Genomic DNA, 16104 nt, shown 5'->3' on the forward strand with positions numbered 1-16104 from the left:
AGCTCCCCCACTCATGGCCATGAACCACGTGCTGCTTGGGAACAGCTGACAGGGAAGGCTCCAAAAGTCACTGTCCCTGCTGCCTGGGCACTTGTCCAAGAGATCACTGCCAAAGGGCACCAGAGGCCGCACTCCCTCCCTGTGAGCCCTCTGCTCACACAGCATTGCTGTCTCGTCTCTGGAGTCTGGGGTTTGAACTTGGCAGTCCTGACTTCAAATCTGCAATCCCCTATTTCCTCCATGTGCGGTCTCAGGCCGTCACTTACCCCAGGGTTTCTCAGCGTGTCCCTGTACCACCTGCACCAAAATCACCTGGGCCCTTGCTGAAAACACGGATTCTACGGCATCGCCCCTAGACTTACTGAATCTCAGTCTCCAGAGTGGTAAACCAGGGAATCTGAAAGATAGCAAGCTCACCTGACAATTCTCATGCACTAAGTGTTGCAACCCTTGGACTTAACCACGTTGAATATCAGTTTCCGCCTCTGTAAAATGAGGCCATTAATACCTTCCTCATGACTTGTCTTGAGGATTAAATAGATGACATAATTATGCTCCCACAGGGAACTTAATAGGTCCTCTATAAATGGTAGGAATGTACAAATGGTCATTATAACTTAAGCTTTTCCCAAAGGATTCACAATCTGAGGCCTTCAGATGAGAAGAAGCGCTCTGCAAATAGAGGGCTCAGTCTCTGTATGCTTGAGGGGGAATCAAAAAAATGTCCCACAGGGCCAAGCCAGAACACACTCTTTTTTTTTTTCTTTTTTTTTGTTTACATCCTCATCTGAGGATATTTTCCCATTGATTTTTAGAGAGATTGGAAGAGAGAGGGAAAGACAGAGAGAAACATTGATGTGAGAGAAACACAATTGGTTGCCTTCTGCATGTGCCCCAACCAGGGCCGGGGTTGGGGAGGAGCCTGCAACCAAGGTATATGCCCTTGACCGGAATAGAACCTGGGACCCTTTGGTCTGCAGGCTGACACTCTATCCACTGAGCCAAACCGGCTAAGGCCAGAGCACACTCTCTAAGTCTGGGTCCACACCCAGGGAAACAGACAATTTATTCTAATAGGATGTGGTGGGATGACTGAGGCACTTTTGACCTTCAGTACTCCTCTGACCTAGAATCTGCAACTTGTAATGCCTCTTGAGCTCTGTTTCCCATGAAGTTCTTTATCTTCTCAGCAGCCATGTGGGGCAGGGAAGTCAAGTCTGTTAAGACGGCTTTACAGAAAATTCTGCAGACATCACTGTCACAGCTTTGTTTTGCTCACCTTGTCCAGCTGTCTATGTAATTCCAAAGACTTTTCTAAAATGTCATATTTTTTCTTGTTTTCATTGAAGAAGTCATCGCAGAGGTGCCTGAGTTCCACACACTTGGGCCTGATGGAGTCCGCTGCATAGTGGTGGCTTTGGATGAACTGGTCCCCGATTACTGCAAGCAGCTGGGCCTTTTCCAAGGACTCCTGCAAAGCATTACAGCCAAGTCATGACGAGGCTGATATTTGCCTGGCACTGTGTGCTCCAATCCTAGAGAGAGGCTAAGGAGATGCTGGTTCAGGGTTTAGGCTGAAAGTCTGGGGCTGGGGAATCTGGGCAGGCTCTTCCTTTCCCAAGAAATCTGGCCTAATCCAGGGCCATTGTCACTATGAAGAAAAACAAGTCATTCATTCAAGTATTTGTTGGGTTCTGGGATGGGCACTGAGGACATAGTGTTAACAAGCCAGAAACTTTCAGCCTAATGGAGAACTCACATATTAAATAAATTATACAAATAATTAAATGATTACAATGTGATAACTTCTAGGGCAGAGCTATTATACTGCACAGAATAGGAGACTCTGAATCCCACTGTCAACTAAGTGGAAAAGAAAAAAGGACAAACACGTGGCCCTGCGAAGAGCAGGGAGCGAGCTGAAGTTAAGAAAAGGTAAAGATCTGGTTTGGACAACTCTATGGGGGAGTCATGTGATTTAAGAAATAGCCTACCTAATAATAGACAAATATGCAAATTGACCGTACCTTCGCTATGCCCACGATTGGCTAGGAGGCGCGGGGGGCGGGATTTGGGGTGGCCGATTGGGCCAGCAGGACGCTGAGCTCGCGTCGCCAGCGGCAGCGCGAGCTCATCGTCTGCGTCATGGCTGTGCTGCGGCACAGAAGGGGCCTCTGGGGCAGCGAGCCCGAGTCCCGCCATGGACCATCAAAAGCAGGGGAGCTGGGTGCCTGTCCCCTCCGGCACCAGGCCTTTCAGAAGCCTCCGGCGCGTTCTCAGCTGTGGTCCTGAGAACCCTTGACACAGGAACCAAGACCTGAAGTGAGGGTCAAGCCATGTGGTACTTGGCCTAGAGGTTGGGCATGTTTGACGTGTTCTGGTAGCAAGGGTCTGCTGGTGCCGGAGGGGACAGGCACCCAGCTCCCCCGCGATCAAAAGCGGGGAGCTGTGTGTCCGCTCCAGCACCAGCAGACCCTTGCCATCAAAAGCGGGGAGCAGGCTGCTAGCAGTGTTTGTGGGGCAGTGGATATGGCCTGGATGGCAGGTTAGGCCTAGGGGACCCTACACGTGCATGATTTAATCATGCACTGGGCCTCTAGTGTTCCTATAAACCCTTTCCTGTAACCATAGCTCACTGTTTGCTCTGACCTCATCTGTTCAGCAACCACATCTCCCTCTCTCTGCATGGCTTGCTTTGCTCTAACCACATGTGCTATATTTTCCTGTTTTCAATCCTCACAGGTTATTGAGGCTTACCATGTGCCAAGCACCATCCAGGTACTGAGAGTTCAGTGGGAAACAAAGCAAGCAAAACCCCCTGCCCTTATGAAGCTTACATGTTAATAGGAGACACAAGCAATAAACAAATATCTTAAATAGTGATGAGTGCCATGAAGAAAAATCAAACAGGGAGGGGGAGGACAAGGAGTGCGGGTGGAGCAGTTGCTATTTTAAACAGGACGGTGGGAGAAGGGCCCACTGAGCAGGTGCTCTCTAGGAAAGAATACTATCCTAGGAAAGGCCTGCTTGCAAGGTTGGCCTTGGGTGGCTTCTAGGAACATCAGGAGGGTTCCTATCGTCCCCACGGAAAATGGCTCACCATACCTAAACTGGGCAAACAATATGCTTTATGCTGGACCTCTGCTGTCTTTCTGGGAGTCTGGATTCTGGTATATGCCAGGCAGAGGCTGCCTACGTGACCAGCTGCCAATAAAAACTCTGAGCACTGAGCACTGAGCTGCCCAGGTAGACAACAGTTTACAGTGTGATCCCAATGCACTGCAGGGAGCGTTAAGTCCATCCCACGGGACACCACAGGAAGAAGACTCTTGGAAGCTTGCACCTGACAGCCTCCAGAGTTCACCCCCTGCACCTTTCCTTGGTATCCTTTCACTGTAACAAATTATAACCATGGGTATACTGAATTCTGTGAGTCCTCCTAGCAAATCTTCAAATCTGGGTGTGGTCCTGAGAACCCTTGACACAGGAACCAAGACCTGAAGTGAGGGTCAAGCCATGCGGTACTTGGCCTAGAGGTTGGGCATGTTTGACGTGTTCTGGTAGCAGGAGGAAGCCACTGTGGCTGGAGCAGAGTAGTAAGCAGGAAAGGCGTAGGAGGTGCCATAGCGAGGAAAGAGAGGGACCAGACTGGGGAGGGCCTTGCTGCCACTGTCAGCACTTTGGCTTTTACTCATTGTGACATGGAAGCACTGGAGGTTTTGAGGAGAGGGTCTCAAAGCAGGGGGCCCAGCTAGGGGCTCCTGTAGTCATCTAGGTAAAGGATGTGGCTTCAACAAGGCTGGCAGCCAAACCAGCTCCTGCCTCAGTGCCATCCCCTGGGATCTCCTGAGGAGAGCAGGGAGTGAGCTGAAGTTAAGAAAAGGTAAAGATCTGGTTTGGACAACTCTATGGGGGTTTAAGAAATATGTTCCGATAAACCCTTTCCTGTAACCATAGCTCACTGTCTGCTCTGACCTCATCTACTCAGCAAACACATCTCCCTCTCTCTGCATGGCTTGCTTTGTTCTAACCACATATGCCATATTTTCCGTTCAAAGCTCTCAGTTTACCTCCTGGCCAGCCCTTCTCTAGCTGCTGTTTCTAAAGCCACTTTCTGCAACCCACCCACCCAGGCCCTCTCCCTCACTTTGTTTTCATTTTCTAACTACACTTTCCTCCATCTGAAAGTATCTCTGTTTACTTCAACGTACAATTTATCCCTCCTTTACTCACTCCCACCAATATGTAAGCTCCATAAATATTTGATCAATATAATGAATGCATGAATGAATTAATGAATGGGCCAATGCACTAGATGATGCAGTCATCTGCTTGGCTGGATTTGTGTGAAACAACACAGACCTGTGCGTCACCGCAGATGACTGCCACATTCCCAGAGGTCTCTGGGAGCAGAGAGGGCATATGCACCCTTGCTGACCATGGTGAGCATCCAGTGTACCTTTTGCCCTGGCTTAACTTTTTACAGTAACACAAGGAGTCATGATGACTCCCGGAGATGACAACTGGCCTCTCTCTTAACTTACAATGGCTCATGGTTTTAACAATCTCAAAACCACTTCCCCCTACCTAGCCAGTCATTCACCAAGCCCTACAGGGCCCACATCCTTCTTAATAACTTTTGAATTCTGAGCCCTTCTCCACCAACTCCTTCTGTTCAGACCTTCATGCTTTCTGCCTGGACAGCTGGCTTCTTTGTTCTCCTTCAAACCATGCTCCCACACTACTGATGAAGCAGCAATTCCAATTTTATCATGTCTACATCACTCCCAAGCTTCAAGTCCTTTTTGCTCCCTACAGTCTTCAGGAGAAAATTCAAACTCCTGAGCAATGCATAAAAAGCCTTTCATTATCAGGCTCAAACCTGTGCCTCCTCATCCTCCACTTCCCTCACCCCCATCCTCTGCTGTAACCCCACTAACGGCCCATTTGTAGTTCCCCAAATATTCAGGCAGCTCAGACCTCATGCCTTCTCTCCCTGCTCTCTCTGCCTAGAAAGCCTCATCCTTCCCTCATCACCCCTGCCCCCAACTTCTCTGCTTCCCCCCTCCCGCGGCACCCACACTCCTCTGGAGCTAAATCTAAAATACCCTTTAGAGTTCATCTTCTCTAGGATATGTTCTCTAACTCTACCATTTTATTCTGATGCCCCTCCTCTGGGCCTTTCTTGATCTGAGCACACATTTCACTGTATTATGATTACTTATCTATTGCCCTCACCATGCCACAGACCCTGGCAGGCACATACCAGCTATTATTCAACTTAAAACGGTACAAAGCACAAATTAGGTACTTAAATATAAATAATTGTTGTGCAAAACACAAAGGAGCAATGGTATACAAATCAAGCAGTGGCTATTTAAAGGAACTTGGGGTAAATACCCAGGGCGATAGTTCTGAACAACAAAGGTCCAGATGCACTGGTCACCATCCCTGGCGGGGAGGTTGGGATGGGGATTCCTCAGGCCGGATTTTGAATTGTGTTGCTGACTGCTGTGCCCTCAGAACTTAGAACAGTGCTTGGCATGGCAGGATATCAGTAAATACTTGCAGAACGAATGAAGAATTATGGGGAAGCACGGGATTTGGTTTGAAAGTTTGTAAGGAGGAAAATTCTGAAAAAAGGAGATTGCTTCTATACTGAAGGCAATCCGCCCTGTTTATCGGAATTCTGACTTAGGAGAGTTTGGCCGAAGGCAGAACCCCTAATTTGTTCCTTGACCTTTCCAAACAAGTCTGTGCATGTGCAGACTCCCAGGTGTTTACTGGAATCTTTATGCTTAATCTTTAGGTGTCCTTGTTTAGGTGTCCACTGCACACACGTGTCCCCCACAAGATTACTTACCTTACTGATTGTATCTAAAAGATAAATTTATCTCAAACTGCTATTACAATAAAAGCCTGAAGAGGCAGGCAAATGAGGCTGTCAGGTTCCTTTAGCCAGGCAGTACATTAGCCCTCTCTTTCACAGCAATCCTTTGTCAGAATAATCATTCATCCATCACTCGTTGTCTGCTGGTCAGCCCCAGCAAAGAATGAATGAGACACTGTTACTGGGACTGCTTGGCCACTGCACACTGAACCTGGGAGACATCCTGTAGCATAGGATGGACTCCACCACTTCTGTGATGTCAATGACAACAGCTAACATTCAATGAGACCTGACTACCTGCCAGGCACTGATCTGAACGCTTAAACTATTTCTTTCACTCGTCACAACAAACCCTTTAATATGGGTGCTGCTTTACAAGAGAGGAGTGGAGACACAATGGCCAAGGTGACCCAGGGAGGAAGAGCAGAGCCAGGCTTCAGACTCAGGCAGCCTGGCTGCAGAATCTGGCTCTGACCACCACAGACAGGAAAATGGCCACACGGGTGCTGCCTAAGCTCAGTGACCTCATGGGGTTGATTAAACCTGTCTGACTTTAGTCAGTATAGAAGCATGAAAACTTGCCAAGGAAATCTCTGTTGACTTTTTAAAAAACAAAACAAAACATTTAGCTGCCTACTTTGTTAAGAATGGCCCCAGTTTTCTGGGAATGGGGAACTGCATCACAGGCTATTTCCAAGAGCCCTGTGGCAATCACAGCGTGCCCTTCACTTGGCGTGTGGCATCTCACCCTCCAGAACTGTTCTTAAAACATGTGAGACTGCGGAAAGCTGTGAGGATGGCTAGAAGATCACTGTATTGAAATGAATGGATAACAATAATAGCTTCTGAGTTCTGACCACCTACTACGTACTAGGTACTCATTAAGTCCTCACTACACCCCTAATTCATTTTGTCTTCACAGGGACTCTGTGAGGTGGAAATTAGTATTGTCCATTTTTTCAAATGAGGGGATATGTTCAGAGAGGCTAAGAAACTTGACTAGGCTCCTAGGGTCGCATAGCAGGTAGTTGTTAGAGCTGAGATTTTTTAAATCTGGTTCGGTCTGGCTCTACAGCCTGTGTTACCATTTTCCAGCCCAGTTGGCCTCCCACATATGCTACGAATAATGGCTGTACAACCACGACTATCAAATCCTCCAAAGAACTTTACTGTAAAACCTCCAAACCACAGCTTATTTTTTAGTCTATACAGCTCCTGCTCATGTTAAATAGGCAATAAAACCAAAGTAAAAAGGAAATAGTGAGAAAGAAATTGCTGAAATATGGCGCTCTGCTCACAAACCTTTTAGATGCTGAAAATTCCAGAATGCCGGCTAGTCAGATTGCAATATGTAATTCAAAAATCTTTACTATAACTGCAGCTTATTTTTCTCCCCCAAGGACTCTACTGCTACAATGGAGGAAAGATGAGCATGTCTACTGTGGAAGAAAATGGTGAGAAATGGTGATGCTGTCTTATCAGGGAGCCCAGGATGGACCCACAGATAATGGCATAGGATGGAATGTATGTATGGGGAAGTGGGTCGGGTGAAACAAAAAAGGTGGAACATTAATGGCTATTGAAACTGAGCAATAGATACATGGGAGTTCATTGTTCTAGTCAATCTACTTTTGCATGTGTTTGAAAATTTACACACACACACACACACACAGAGTCATGCTAGAATATGTCCCTGAGAGGTTAACAAGCTGGATTACATGCCTTCTTGGACACAACAGTGTAACTGCTGACCCTTGCGTTGCGGGGAGAGATAAAGGCTGAAATCGGGTTGGTTCTCCCTGCCCTGTCCTGGTCTGTTCCTATCTAGTTAATCACCCAAGGCCCCAGCATGCCTCCCAGCCAAAAACTCTACAGCAAATTCTGCTTTTAGAAGTAGGAGATGGGGCTGGGACCATTGTTTCTCAGAATAAAAAAAAGGAGCACTCTAAGAACTGCTACACCCTCAAACTGGAACAAGATAAAGAAACAGGCTCAATTATCATGCAACAGGAATGCAGAGTGAGCTGGCTCCGAGGTTCCCCAGGAGGATGATATCACTGCACAGAATAAGGAAGTTAGTAAAAAGCCAGAAACCAGTGTGTGGCTATGTCAGGAGGGAAGTCAACTCCTGAGTACTGAGTGAAGGGCAAACCCTAAGCAAATTTCCACAGATTCTAGCCAGATATCACCTTGTTCCTTAACACTTGACAGAACAAATGCAAAGATTAGCCAAGGCCTTCTCATCTGAAGAAACAATGCCTCTTAGAAAACTGAGCACCTGGTTATGAGAAGATAGCTTTACTCAGTTCACCCAAAGGCAGGGGAATAGATCTACTGCATCCTTTAGAAAATAAGTACAAGACGGGGCAAGCAAGGCACAGATGGGTAAAACCAAATGGGGGGCTTGCCTGCAGTGGGTTAGTCCAGCTGGTTCCGGAACTCTGTCCAGGAAAGATGTGTCATAGCTTCACAGAGTATTCCTATGTCCCGTGACCATAGGTTGTGCCCAGCTCCAGTCAGCGATCTTTAAAGTATGTACCAAGGATCACAAGTCCAAGGAGGTGGGCAGATGAGAGAATGTGGATGCAATCATGCAGACCCAAACCCACTATTTAAAACACAATCCAGAGCACCCAGCAGTGGCTTCCCGTTCCATAAATATAAACTAGGAGCCACTGCTGCATGGCTGGAAGATCACTCTACTGAAATGAATGAATAATAATAATAGCTTCTGAGTTCTGACCACTTACTATGTTCCACATACTCACTACAGCCCTAACTCATTCTGTCCTCCCAGGGACTCTGTGAGGTGGGAATTACTATTTCAGATGAGAAGATATGTTCAGAGAGGCTGAGAAACATGACTAGGTTGAGAATAAAACCCAATCCTCACAGCCATTGCTCCCACCTTGTTCTGACCTGGCTGATGCTGCTCCAGCTGCATTCCTTGAACTCACTAACCTCATTCCTGCCTCAAGACCTGGCACTTGCAGCTTCTCTGCCTTGAAGGCTATCCAGCTCTCAGATCAAAAGTCACCTTCTTAGACAGGCCTTTCCTGACTACCCTAGCTCAAGTAGCAGCTCCAATCCCTTTCTATGAAATCCTGTTATCTTCGTCATACCACTTGTTACTATCTAGTAGCATTATTTATTAGACTAGAGGCCCAGTGCACGAATTCGTGCACTGGTGGGGTCCAGCCGGCCCGCCCCGATGGGGGCGGGGCTGGCTAGGGTGAGGGGCCGCAGTCATTCCGGTTGTTCCAGTTGTTCGCCTGTTTGGTTGCTAGGCTTTTATTATATAGGATTACTTTTCCCTTTTCTGTCTCTCTCCAGTAGAATGTAAGCTCCATGAAAGCAGGGTCTTGACTTTCTGGTAATCACAGAACCCTGGGCAAGGAATACCTGGTGATGAATACCTGGTAGGTTGGTAAGCTACCTTCATGGTAGCTATGGCCACATTTTTCAAGCCCAAAATAAAGGCACTGGGCTTGCTTGATGAAGCTTTTTTTTCTAATATACAAATGTGTGTGTATATATATATATATATATATATACACACACACACACACACACACACACACATATATATATATATATGTGTGTGTGTGTGTGTGTATATATGGGAATACATATATACATTTAATAAGGATTTCTTTTGAAAAAACTAAAATTACATAAAATTGTTTTTTTGTGTTCTATGAAAGAACACCTCACAAACATATGAAACTGAAACATATCAGATACATGAAATTGTATCCCTTCATTGTTTGATAAACATTTCTTTCTTTTTTTTTAATGTATATATTATTGATGTTCTACAGCGAGAAAGGGAGAGGGATAGAGAGCTAGAAACATCGATGGGAGAGAAACATAGATCAGCAGCCTCTTGCACATCCCCCACTGGGGATGTACCCACAATCAAGGCACATGCCCCTGACTGGAATCAAACCTGGGACTCTTCAGTCCACAGGCCAAAGCTCCATCCACTGAGCCAAAACCAGCCAGGGCTGACAAACATTTCTGATGACTGTGCCTCCAACACCAAAGTGTGTACGAGTAGCTGTCAATGGTCACGGATAGCACAAGGACTGCACACTAGGGAAGGATGGGATTCCTGAGTGAAAGCTCGTGCACAGGTGGGTCTGGGTGTTTGCGCAGGCGCAGAAGACCTCCAGCTCAGCATCCACAGCTGACAGCTCTTAGAACCAGCGTGGCCTTAGCTTACATTTGTTACTATTCATAAGGGAGTGTGTCTCTATACTGTGCATGTCAGTCACCTGGGGATCTCATGAAAATGTAGATTCCAATTCTGAGATGGGGGCAGAAATTCCATATTTCTAACAAGTTCTCACTCAAGTGATATCCATGCTGCTCGCCAGAGGGATTACACCTTGAAAAGCAACTATCTAGTACTACAAAAGTACTATCCAGGAAACACGCCTCTAGACCAGCTCAGAAAGTAAGTGCTAACCATAGAGTACTTGCTCCCCAAGAGACAAAAATACAGAGAAGCTAATCAAAGAAAAGCAAAAAGGAACTTCTCTGGCAAGAGACGACGGAGCGTTCTTGAGTCACATTAAGACTAATGTATTAAAATAGAATCACTGCTGAGTGCTGACCTGTGTGAAGATCTGGCAAGTTGTTTGATTCTGTTAAGAGAATTGAGAAATACATCCTCTTTTGCAAGTTTGATATTTACAGCTCTTGGGGCCTGAGAAAGGAGAAAGCACTGCCAACTCTGTTAGCAGCAGAACTTGTGTGAACCCATTTCCCCCTTTTCACTGTCTTGCTTGTTTCAAACTAGTTGTTCTTTTTTTTTTCTGGTTTCCCCTTCTGAAGTTTCCCCTCCCTACCACCAACCCCCAGCCCAGACCTCCATATCCAGCCCAGTGGGTAATGTGCCCACTGTCACCTGCCCCCCCCCCCCCACCCTGCTGCTCCTCCACTGGTAGGGATACCCTGAGGAGGGCAGGGCCGCCCAGAGCTCTCACCCCATCCGAGCCTCCAGTCTCAATGGGGTGCTTCGCAGCCTAAAGGGAACTCTGCATGGCAGGCATTACCCATCACAGGTGTTCATGTGCACATCTCCTTGTAGACCATGGGTGGGAGTGGGGTGACTGACAGGCCAGGCTTTGGGCATTCCTGTGTCCTTTGGCAACCTTCCGACAATGAGTGGGCATACCTGTCACTGTCCACGGTGACTACCTTCCCAGTCCACAAAAAAGGGCAAAAAAACAAACCTGGCCTTTTCTTTCCAGTTTTTTGTGTTCCTTAAGAAGTCGCTCCACACGCATCACACTGTCTCCGATGTCTGTAAATTCTGCTTGCTCTGCCAACAAGTTGTCCAGGGCAAGCTTAACCTACAAGACACATTAGAACAGTCCAGAAGTAAGCCAATGAGCATCCACCTGGAGGTAGAGGTTTGCTGTATTCTAAGAAAACTCAAAAGTCCTAAAAGGATTCAGGACCAATGGATATACAACTCATTAGCTTTCAGATGAAGCAGGGGTGGGCTGGGGTTGCTGAGACACATGTAGATGGAATAGTAAAGCTACATTCAACAGATTATCAATCAGAAGGGAAGATAAGCCACCACTGAAATACCGTGGATGCCAATAGGGAAACTGGATTCTAGAACATTAGTATCCCACTGAAAAAGTGAGAAGAGGATGTCTGAGAGGAAGGAGGGGGCTGGCATAGTGGTGGGGAGAGAAACCCCAACACACAGAGTTCAAGGCAGAAGAGAGAACTGGAGGTCACCAAACCATAAAAGGAAGTTCTATGAAACAAGGAAAGAATACCTCACAAAAATTGTGCTCAAAGTGCTGTAGTTGTAGGCATTGACTAAGCTTCAGGTGATGCTTGGACCAAAACTGACTAAAGGCTTTTTCTGTTTCATCCAACTGAACTAGTAACCTGTCAAGAAAGAATGAGAAAGCGACATTGTGGTTAACTCCCATTTCCACAGGAGTCTGTGTAGGTTTATGTAGCTAACATCTATGTCTTTAGTCAGTGTTTTAAATTGTGGTAATGTCCTTATTTTGAAAGTCTGTGTCACCTATGACTTTCTCATGGTCCCACGGCTTCCCATACCTTCCATTTTTCTACCAGGACACCTTCCCTGCCAGGCAGAAACTTTGCTTCAGCGGCTGTGCTTAGAGCATGCCCCCGGTAACCTTACTTTCGTGCTTTTTCTTTGACAAAGCACATCACCCAGACAAACTGTAATTTGGAAATGAAACTCAACCAATACTACCATCTCCCCTGAAATCCTGGGATGACAGCATTTCATAAGAGGACGGGATGGCATTCTCGTAAAAATATCTCTATAGCTGGATGTCAGATGGGTACCATCGTTTTCCCATTGTTGCCTCCAATATTATTCTTTCTTGACCCTACCAAGACCCAAGACTATCTGTTCTAGTCTGTCCTCGGTTGTTTCAGATCATCTAGTTCTATTCTCTCCTAAAAAAGTATATTCCACCTTCACTCACCTTTCCATGGTAGCTACATTCTCAAGTTGATTGGGATTGAGCTTCCTGGTGGGACTTTTGGTTCCTGGTTCTTGAATACATGACAGCAATGTGGCCCCTTGCTTTCCAAGTAATTTTAGCTCATCCTAGAGAAAGAGAAATATAGTCTCTCTTGTAAGAAATTAATGGAAAAAATTCTTGGTAGATTTGGAGTATGGAAAATGGTATACCTTTCACTCAGGGAATTAAATGCTAACAATTAAAGCTGCCTATTTATAAAATTAATTTATTTATTCGTAATGGCTAATACTACACATGACAAAATTAAAAATATACAAAAGGATATATATGGGGAAAAAGCTAGTTTTTTGTCCACAGCCCATCTACTTTCCCTCTCCAAAAGCTACAACTGTTAAATTTTGTGTGTATCTCAAGCTGTTGTAAATTAAAAGCAAAGTTAGTTAATAAAAAAATGGTTCGAATCCAAGACAGTGACCAGAAACAAGAAAATGGCAGATATTGAATGTTAAATGCTGGGAACTGTCACGCATAATAATGCAACAATTGCTAGTTAACCAGAAAAAAAGAAAAAACAAACTTCATTTGGTCTCATCAATGAATACCTGCTCTCCTTCCACCTACTTCCAAAAAGCTTGGCACAGAGCATTGGTGGTATAGTGGTTAGCATGGCTGCCTTCCAAAAAGCTTGGCAGAGGTGGATGGCAATTTCAGTTTGATGTGGAAAGATTCATACTTCCAAGGCAACTCTATTCTGCTCTTTGTACATGGAGACCTAGGGCTTTGCAATTGGGGAAGCGTCAGGCTATCTCCTTCCAAATCCAACAGCTCTTGTCCCCTGCTCACACAGTGCAGGTGTCTCAATGCCCTGAACATTAACCATGGGGCAAGGCAAAAGAGGTGAAGCCTGGCCTAGAACTTTGCTCCCAGGAGTTCTGGTTTTGATTCCTGGGTAACACACGATGCTAGTCTGGTATGCTGAGAGTGAAAGTCCCATGGTTACAGAACAGTCACACCTATGCACATAAACACCAACTCTCTTCCACCAGGCCTAGCCACCTCCAGCCTTCACACAGCCTCCAGCTTATTCCCTGTGGGAGGAGTTTTATACTCTTCATTCTGGTCACAAAAAAGTCCGGCACTCTCAACTGCATGCCTTTGCTCCTTGTCTGCCACCCCATTCCAGTATTCACGCACTTGAAGGCTTCCACTGTCCACTCTCAGCCTCATGACAGATTTGGTTTCTCTGATCTAGCCCCGCTGTGGCTCTGTCCACTGCAGGTAATGCCTCGAGGTGGCCACTTGGCTGGTATTTCTGCCTGAGAACTGGATATATCCCTTCTTTTCCATTCTAGGTATCAGCCCTCATTTCTTCTTATCTCACCAATGTTCATGAAATATTTGTAGGTTGGATGAATTAATAATAGTCTAAAAGAAACCAGGTTACAGGTGAATAGACAAGATAAGCCTGGGAGTGGGGGAAGCACTCATTAGTAGTACTCATAGCTTTCCCCTCCTCTTCTTACCCACTAAAAAGAGTCCTGGCTTCTTTTCTCACTCAGTTTCTTAACGGCCCCCGAGCTTCTAGCATTCCAGCAGTATTCTGGCATTAGCCATTATTAGAAATATATATAGTCTGTAGGTGTGTGTGTGTGTGCATGATACAGAATTGGGAGGAAACGTGGAGGGGCCCAACAAAGAAGAGGCATATTGCCGAGGGAGATAGGAAGAGAGATACACTGTTCCAGTACCATTTGCTGATGTTATCCATTCATGTGTCTCTGTGAATTCATGCAGATTGGGGTCCCAGGGGAAGACCAGTGCCCAGGCACCAGGCAGGCTGCAGGCTAATGCCTGAACCAAGAATTCTTAAAAACTTCTAAGACTATTAGGTTATTTCTAGAGGCTATGAAATTCTGATTGTCTTCTTGGCTATTTGTTACTTTGGTAATATTGATGGAATTGTCATCTCTGAACAAAACTGAATGAATACTGAATGGAACAAATACTGTCTACTAAGCAGTATTCATATTTGTAAAGTTTGCTTATCACATGATTGAAGGACCATTGTCACTTTCCCCTCTCTCCTTGCATGATGAAAAAAGGCCTATGGGTCTGTTAAACTTCTTATTTTAGCAACAACAACAAAAATGAGAGTCTGACCCTCTTTAAATGAACACATGGTACAGTGTCTTAGTTGACTAAAGCACCTAAGTGTGGAAGGCCAATGCCCTGTGTTTCTGGCCTAAATAAGACCAGAAAAGAGTTGAGAATCACCTTTTTGGGGGCTCAGGAGGGAAACTGCCTATTTCTGTGAACTGCTTCCAAGAGCAGCTCAGAATAAGACAGTAGGGTCATAAATAGGGTAAGAAAAGTACGTATCTGCACTGGGTTTGTAGTTAGCATATTGTTGTCTTAGGGCCCAAGGATCTTTTCTTTTTAAACTTGAGATATGATTCATATACCTTAAAATTCACCCTTTAAAGTATATAATTTCATGGGTTATTTTTCCAAAACATTTTCATCACCCCCCAAAATAAATCCCATACCTATTAGCAGTCCTCTACATTTCTCCTTCTTCCAAGCCCCTAGCAACCACCAATCTATCTACTTTCTCTAGGGATTTGTGTATTCTCAACATTTCATATAAATTGAATCATACAATATGTGGCTTTTGTGTCTGCTTCTTTCATTCACATAGTTATTTCAAGGTTTGATATACTAGTGTAGCCAAAAGAGAAGAGATGATGTTTTTGGAAGATAATTTTGAAGAAATCAAAATAAGTATATTAGAATTATTCTAATTCCATAAAGACTTAGTAAATGAGGCCAGGCTGCAAAAGTTCTCAAATTCGATGACCCTCCTATTTTGATTGGTTGATTGTTAGAGGCAACTAGGTGCTTATGTGGATCTAAAATAAGGGATCCCAAGCCCTAGACAGTTTGCTTAGTGCAGTGGTCGGCAAACTCATTAGTCAACAGAGCCAAATATCAACAGTACAACGATTGAAATTTCTTTTGAGAGCCAAATTTTTAAAACTTAAACTTCTTCTAACACCACTTCTTCAAAATAGACTCGCCCAGGCTGTTGTATTTTGTGGAAGAGCCACACTCAAGGGGCCAAAGAGCCACATGTGGCTTGCGAGCCGCAGTTTGCCGACCACAGGCTTAGTGGTAAGAGCATCCGCAAAGGGTCATGGATTTGATTCTGGGCAAGGGCACGTACCTCAGCTGCAGGCTTGATTTCCCCAGCCCCAGTAAGGGCACATGCAGGAGGCAACCAATTGATGTGTCTCTCTCACATGGATGTTTCTCTCTCTGTCTCTCCCCCTCACTTCCACTCTCTCTAAAAAAAGAAGAAAAGAAAAGAAAAAGAAAATCAATGGAAAAAATATCCTCAAATGAGGATTAACAAAAAAATTAAAAAATAAAATAAGGGATCCCAAAAGTCCCCAGGAGAAAGGGAATCAAGCTATCAAGCCAAATTTCTTAATGCTGTTCTGTTTAGACAAAAACTTTCCAGGTTGGGAGAAAGCTGTAAATCATACACTATAACTTACATATCTATTTAAGTAGCTTTAAAAATTCACTGTTCTGAGGAATGAATCTTATATTGGTTTTTCACTTAGAAAAGGTGCTTTCCAAATGGAAAAATTGTTTAATTAGTTATAGAATGTTTGATAAGTAATATGCTCTAATAAGAATAAAATAATATGTATAAAT

The 16104-nt window shown here is 45.0% G+C and overlaps 1 protein-coding gene across 1 annotated transcript in view; it reads right to left on the minus strand.

The window, feature by feature from the left end:
• MCF2L2 (MCF.2 cell line derived transforming sequence-like 2) overlaps nucleotides 1-16104 on the minus strand; it is a gene marked incomplete at its 5' end in the record, with an annotated part of 193282 nt that overhangs the window by 113141 nt on the left and 64037 nt on the right. Inside the window, 4 exons of the mRNA XM_079763591.1 lie at nucleotides 1280-1471; nucleotides 11131-11250; nucleotides 11692-11806; nucleotides 12385-12509. Of these exons, the coding sequence (XP_079619717.1) occupies nucleotides 1280-1471; nucleotides 11131-11250; nucleotides 11692-11806; nucleotides 12385-12509 (552 nt within the window). The remainder of the gene's footprint in view (nucleotides 1-1279; nucleotides 1472-11130; nucleotides 11251-11691; nucleotides 11807-12384; nucleotides 12510-16104) is intronic.

Source organism: Cnephaeus nilssonii (genome assembly GCF_951640355.1).
Source record: "Cnephaeus nilssonii genome assembly, chromosome: 3".
NCBI classification, from domain to species: Eukaryota; Metazoa; Chordata; class Mammalia; order Chiroptera; family Vespertilionidae; genus Cnephaeus; species Cnephaeus nilssonii.